The sequence below is a fragment of the Cydia splendana genome, chromosome 11, assembly GCF_910591565.1.
Source record: "Cydia splendana chromosome 11, ilCydSple1.2, whole genome shotgun sequence".
Lineage (NCBI taxonomy): Eukaryota > Metazoa > Arthropoda > Insecta > Lepidoptera > Tortricidae > Cydia > Cydia splendana.
The window spans coordinates 5196660-5204190 of NC_085970.1; the positions used below are offsets into that span (position 1 = coordinate 5196660).

General features: G+C 39.0%; 1 protein-coding gene across 1 annotated transcript; it reads right to left on the minus strand.

Annotated features, from left to right (window-relative positions):
• Nucleotides 1-4541: 4541 nt before the first annotated feature.
• Nucleotides 4542-7006, minus strand: LOC134794743 (uncharacterized). Its single transcript, XM_063766526.1, has one exon. It carries the CDS (start codon nucleotides 6848-6850, stop codon nucleotides 5774-5776), a length of 1077 nt encoding a protein of 358 aa, XP_063622596.1. The 5' UTR covers nucleotides 6851-7006; the 3' UTR covers nucleotides 4542-5773.
• Nucleotides 7007-7531: the final 525 nt, after the last annotated feature.

A 7531-nucleotide genomic window follows, 5' to 3' on the forward strand; every position in this document is an offset into this window, starting at 1 on the left:
CAGCAAACGTGCTCACGCAAGTTGCATCCCACAAGAGGCAGCGTCCTCTCCGCCACGGAACCAACGTAAGGCCGTCCGGCCTCTTCCCATCCGTGCGACTGAGACCCGGCGGCTCCAACACACAGGGAACGTTTGCCGAAACCATGGCCCTCCGCACAATCTCATTTATAGAGTGGTGTCTCGGAAAACGGCCAGCGCATCGTCGGCAACTCAAGCCATGATGCCCGTTCTCCGCCACCCATGCTCCGCAGCCACAGCGGTGAGGCTCACACACCTTTGCCCCCAATCTGAGTGCCACAGCTATTCTCAGCGAGTCATTGTCTAGCATGGTACCCAGTTGAGGTGAGGGCAATGCATGGAGCCACGCCCCTGATTCTGGCTCCGCGATGGCCTTGAGACGCGCCAGATCTGCTCCCGAGGCACCAGACACCAATGAGCTGTATACATGTCTGCTCCGCACGGCGTCCCATTAGGTTAGGCTAGGTCATTTATATACTTAACTATTGATATATTATATTATACCTACTAGTGACTTCCCTCGGCTTTGCATGGATAGTTTTAGGGTAGTAAAATGTAATTTTTAAAGGCCTATTTTTTTTAATTAGCATAAAGCCCTACTGCTGGGCGGGGTGGAACTACGCATGTGGCGTGGGTGCAAAAACGCTTCTTACCAAAAAGTAGGTAGGTAAATACTTCCACAGCAATGCACGCGTGGCCTGTTCCGAATTGCCGCCCACCCACGTACACGCTAGCGCTCATGGCAGGCGAAACCCCACTGCGGCGCACGCAGAGCACGCCACGGACAAATGCCGTACATGGTGGGGGAGCGGGGGACATGAGAGCTGTGCACCTTGTTTGTAGTTATTAAAACCATGAGGCCTATGCTCAGCAGTGGGCGATAAAGGGCTGATCTGATATGATGATGATGATGATGAAAACCATGGTGGCTACTTGCTTACCATTAGGCGGGCGGGGTATGCTTGTTTGCCAGATTGCCACCGAAGTGGTATAAAAAATCATAGGCTACGGTGATTGCTTACAATCAGGCGGGCCGCATGCTTGTTTGCCAGCGATGTGGTATAGAAAAAACATAGGCTACGGTGACAGCTCACCATCTGGCGGGTCGTATGCTTGTTTGCCACCGACTTCGTAAAAGTACACTATTTATTTATTATGCAATTTTTTCATATACCCATTATGAATATGAATAAAATTTTAATTCTGATTTTAATGTTTGTGTTGTTCTAGATACTTTTCTCTTGTTCCATTTATTTATTTTTCTTCTTAGGCTAGGTCATTCATAACATGAATATAAAAGTAAAATACAAAAACACAAAAAAAAACAAAAATAATAAGTATAAACACATTATAAAAAACCTAACCTAGGGTGCCGCCAGCAGCGGGACAAGGCCCAAGCTGCCGGTGGTCAGGGCCGCAGAGAGAGGAACCGGCGGACTATCCGCGCCGTGTCCAAGATCACCGCCTTCTGCATCTGACCCTTGATCCAACCACCTAGCGAGAGTCTCTCAAGATGTTGGTCGAGACTCTTCGCTATTACACCGTTCACTGAAACGACTATCGGGACAATGATCGTCGAATCAACATCCCACATAGCGGTTATCTCGTGAGCCAAGTCTAGGTACTTACTGGACTTGTCCTTCTCGGCTTTCACGAGATTCTCATCATGTTTATTATTATACTAGCTGTCTTCGCGTGGAATATGATCCGTGCCGTTTTCTCAGTTATCTACTTATCTGTCTCGTTAAATACGTTCCAACATACTGATACCTAAATGAGTGCCGAGTTTTGTAGATAATTAAAATGTGCATGCACATTTTATCCTTTCCCTTTCGGCACACTATTGGGCGAATTAAAAAAAAAATTGGGTGTAAAGGTTACCGTGAAAACGTAATACACAGAAGGATAGAGGTACTTTCGCAAGTTTCGCTTTAGCTAGTATGGGTAAAATGTATACAGGTAGTAGCTCATTTTGAGCAAGATTCTATAAGTAATTAGGTACCTTCGACTATTGCCAGCGGAGTTGTGCTACACGCAGGCAGCACAGGTGCAGCAGGGCTCTCTTCTTCCATGGCAATTGGGGCTGAAGCTGAATGATTATAAAACATGCAATACAGTACACTTAATAGTTCAAGCAAAGACAATTTTTATTTTGCATATTAAACGTCATTGCAGAAAAATACTGGCCTATTTATTATTCTTACATTACAATTTGATAAAATATATGTACTTTTTTCATATTTTATATTGCTTACAAGTTTTACAGCCTAGATGTACTCGTATGTATGTACTTAAAAGACTTCTATGAGTTGTATGGGTACTTTAAAATAAAGATTATCATGTCATAAGTAAACAATGAAAACCATTATAAACTTCCACTACTTCTGAGATATTGATATTAAAATAGTGTCAGTGCTAGACAAAATATGTCCTTCCTTTCTAGAATTTCTAATCTAGAATTTCTAGATCAACGGAAAATTAAAATTAAATTTTGATTCCCTTGAGAGTGACGAAATATTATTAATTGTTTTTTTTTTGTGGCATAAACAGCCATAACTTTTTTGAGCGTTAACTTAGAAGTTTGATTTTTTCAGAGCTTTAAGGGACTGTAGACCTGAGTATATGGTTTTTACTTCAACTAAAGGGTCTTGACAGACAGACAGATGGACGGACGGACGGCCTGTTGCCTCCTATATATGGGTGATCCTAAGGGTTCCGTTTTTTCCATTAGATGTACGGAATTCTAAAATTGTAAAGCTACCAGAGGCACGAGATCGTAAGTGGGTGCTGATGTTTACCTCAATATATTTGTTTAAAAATGATCAACTTACTCATTATATTTTGGGTTGTGGCTAGGGTTGCCAGATCGAAAGGCGCTATTATCGGGAAAAAATATAAATTTTTCGGGATTTTGGGACTTAAGTCGGGAAAAAAAAACATTCAAATTAAAGTAATTGTATTAAAAACAACGATATTTTATATTATTGGCACTACGTAAGCTACGCGCTCGACGCGGATCGCTCGCCCGCTCGACGACAGTTCGGAACATGAAATTATTGCTTTACAACGTGAAGCTGTTTTTCGGGACAATTTTCCCTTCGTCGGGAATCGGGAACACATGCTAAAAATCGGGAGAATCCCGCCAAATCCCGACCATCTGGCAACCCTAGTAGGGTTGCCAGATCGAAAGGCGCTATTATCGGGAAACAATAGAATTTTTTCGGGATTTTGGGACATAAGTCGGGAAAAAAAAACATTCAAATTAAAGTAATTGTATTAAAAACAACGATATTTTACATTATTGGCACTACGTCAGCTCGCTCGCTCGACGACAGTTCGGTGCTTGAAATTATTGTTTTAAAACGTGAAGCTGTTTTTCGGGACAGTTTACACTTTGTCGGGAATCGGGAACACATGCTAAAAATCGGGTAAATCCCGCCAAATCCCGACCATCTGGCAACCCTAATTCCAGTGGCTTACACAATAATCCGTCTAGTACTTAAACTCTGCGCTGCCAAAAAAAAAGTTATTTTACAGTGGATTCCATCCCACTGTGGTGTAGTGGGGAACGAGGTGGTGGATCGATCAGCTAGGGAAGCATCCGAAATGGGTGTTAAATACCATAATGTCCCTTGGTTCTCTGACGTTCTGTACAAGGTCAAAAATATGTGCTTTGACATGTGGAGCGAATATTTTGATGAAAGATCCCGCTCTAAGGGTATATGGTATAAAACGATCCAACCCACTCTTCCTCGTGCTCCATGGTTCTCTCTCTGTAGGATGAACAGGCAGGATTTAATTGTTGCTCTTAGATTGCGATCTGGTCACATTCCTTTAAATAGCTATGCGTATATGATGCGTAAAGTTGCCTCGCCCAAATGTAATTTATGCGGAGTAGTTGAAGACGTGTTTCATATTTTAATGGAATGTCGCCGAGGTGCTGCACAGCGTCATTTGCTTAATGTTAGGTGCTATGATATCGGCAGAGTCAATAGCATCCTGGCATATCCAGCCTCTGAAGAGGCTGGGCTTCTTTATAATATGGTTAAGGATATCATACAAATTAGAAGTAGTGAAAGTTAGAATGTTATAGATTCATTAGAGAGCCACTATGAGGGTGGCATTTGTAAAAACCCTCTATAAAAATAAAGATATAAAAAAAAAAATTAACATGTTTGACACTTGATGTCAATTTATGAAAAATATATACTTACCAAAACTTTCTAGCACAGTAAGAAGTTAGAGAACCATGGAGTCGATATTACCATAATATTCAACTTTTACTCATACTCATCCTCAATTATTTATTTAGATAAGAGATATATAGAGATCTTTATTTGCATACCAGGTATTATAGGTACATGGACCCTGGAAAGGGTGTAGCAAAATAGGAACTACAATATAAGTAGTTTAACTTATTACATTAGATTTATACTTAGGTGCTAACTTCTTTATATTCTAAATTACAGTTATAATTAAGTATTTCATCACAAAATGCCTTCATAATCATCTATAACGATGATTTAACGCAGTTATCTGTTAAAACTATATATAGAACAACAAATAAATTTTACATACTCATAACTTTAAATAATACTTTTAAAATAATACTTGCACTGCGTGTGCAATCAAAATCGTTGCAGACTTTTCTTGGTCTAACTCTATTACATTTTTAAGGTCTATTAGTAAGTACTAGTTTCTGTCTCATAATAATTTGGCATCATTTGACTAGATTCTCAGTTTGACGCGGTATACACTCATATTGTTTATAATTAATAATTATTTACACTCACCGTCTTATCTTTAATTTCATTAAGTACTCATCAAAATACGAATTTGCTAATAAATCTTATTCAGTATTAATTGCCGGAAAAAATCCCGGAACTGACAATTCAGAATACCGATGTCGTCAGAATAAGGACGTAGACGTGCTGCGCGGGAATGGTGCGGTGCGCCGCGCGGGGCGCCCGCCTGCCCGTTCTACCACTCGTCTGCTTCACCCCCTTGAAAACGTAAAACTCGAGTATAAGAGCGCCTTAAGTGGGTGGTTTGATTTCCCTAAACAAACACATGACATATGTTGATATGTTAGTGGTATCCAGACGGGCCTGATCAAATCGGTTGGATATTTGATTTTTGATCATGAATCTAGCTGGATCAGGCATGAGTGGTGGGGGAACTAACAGAACGGGATAGTCTTATGTATCTTTCTGTAGGAGTAGCAGAGAAAGCGCTAGTTTGTCCTTGTCACAGTCTCACATTGTTTTTATGAGTGTATACTGTAGTTTCCTAAATGGCAGTTAATACCATTCTCATTTTTTCCACTTTTTATTTTTCTCGTAAGCTTCATTTATCAATAGCAATTATAATCATTCTCATATTTACCCATTCTATGTATTTATTAGTAGCTTATTTTCTCGATATGTTTTTGAACCGTTTTCATATTTTCCCATTCTGTGCATTTATTAGTAGCTTATTTTCTGGATATGTTTTTTAACCCTTCGCATTATTCCCATTCTATGTATCTAGACGGGTCAAGATTAGGATGGTTGAAAGGAGAGGAGGGAGGCCTTTGCCCAGTAGTGGAACACTGAAGGCTCATATAAATAAATAAATAAAAAAATATGAATAAATTAATATCGTTTATTGAAACTTAAAGAATGTTTTTTTTTATTCTTAAAAATTATGTTTCATAAATATGACTGACAACTGTGAAAGTTAAAATCAGTATTCATTAACTTAACTGACAAGCATATTAATACTTCAAGCAGGCCAAAAGTAAGATGGTTTTTTTAATGTCATATTTTCCCAGCAGAAAATTATTAACAATGTTATCGATTTTCATGTCCATTGCAATGTATTTTTTAGCCCTTTTCCGAAAGACATCAGGGCGAACATCATTTTGTAGCTCTTGGAAATCCACTGCCTGTGCCTCGTCCTTCAGTTCAGAGAGCACTAATAAAATATTAGAATTTTTTCTAATGATATTATTAATCTTTTTGTGCCAGCTCTCAGTCACGTTGTTCGTTCGGTGACGCTGCTTAAAGCACGATACTATGTGGATCATTTCTATTTGAACCCATTGCGATGACATGTATTCATTAAAGTTTTTGATGCCTGGCATTTGTGGCATGTCTGACGAAATTTCGATCCAACCTTCGTGAATTTTTACGGCCGGCAGATGGGCAAGGGCCGCACATTTTGCTACATAGGTACAACCCTCGCGTCTAGATAATATATTAAATTTTTCTGCATTGTTGTACAGTGCTTGCGAAAAATGAAAATAACATCCGGTGATTTTTGCTAACGGGTACAGTTTGCGGAACGCGTTGATTGCCGCTTTCTCAAAATCCACTTTTAATTCATCAGGTTGAAACCCAGGAATGTTTTGTTGAAAACTTTTAAACATTTTTTCATAGGTCTCCTGCTGCTTGTTGGGCAATAGAACATAAATGCAAGGCAGTACTCTTGTGTGGTCAGCAGTAGACCCAATGTCCGCATGAAAAGTGTACAATTGCACAAACGGTTCTGGAACGATCCGAAAAGTACCGTCTGCAAAAAACTTCTTACAATTTGCGAGCCATTCCTTGGATTTTTCAGTAACAAATATTAAAAAGTCGTCTTCTTTGACACAAAGCCAGTCCTGGGCTAAGCTTTCTGGTAACAGGATGTCTTCGCAGCATTCGAAAGATTCTTCCTCGCGGCGGGCTCTATATAAACTATCTTTTTTGTTGCGTAGAATCGGCAGTTTGTCTATATACTCAACGGTCATAAACTGCCTCATTTCTTCCTTAAACAAGGTTGGGATTGGTTTATATGACGTGGTCACCATCTTTTTTAAATTAATTATGCTGCGCTCTATGTCAATGCTCTCATGGTCTGGTATACAGCAATGTTCGCGCTCTCGAATTATCTCAGTTTTGTCAGGGTTGAGCAATACTGAGCCATAGCAATGACCAACCTTGTCGCAAGTCCATACAGAAGTCCGGCATTTGTGATTTTCGCGTTTTAAGTAATGCCTCCGACCGCCCTTGATCAAAATTTTACCTCTGCGGTTGCTTTCAATGAAGCTAAAAGTTGCAACACTATCTTCCAAATTGCTTGAAGCCATTGAAAGTCCTGACAAATTACTTTTTTGAGAAGATAAGAATTATATTCTCACAACGACTAAATTATGTTATGTCACATATGACAATGATAGATACGTATGTTGAAGTGTATGCATATTGATTATTATCTAGTGTCTATGATTATTTAAACGTTTATGCCTAATCAACTAGTTTTCAACCTTAGAGTATTTACTAATCATCAATTTACGAACCGACTACTATTACTTCTTTGCTAACAAAAATATTTGAATATTTATTATTTATTTATTTAATTATGCGGCTGGTCATAAAACATATAGGGATATTAAGCTATTCATAAAAAAATTGTATGGAAAATAATGCGAATGGTTACAAAACATACCGGGAAAATAAGTTTTTCAAAAAAAAATAGAATGGAAAAATAT

Excerpts from the sequence above, each read along its gene's own strand:
- LOC134794743 (XM_063766526.1), bottom strand. The coding sequence starts at position 6,850 with ATGGTGACCACGTCATATAAACCAATCCCAACCTTGTTTAAGGAAGAA.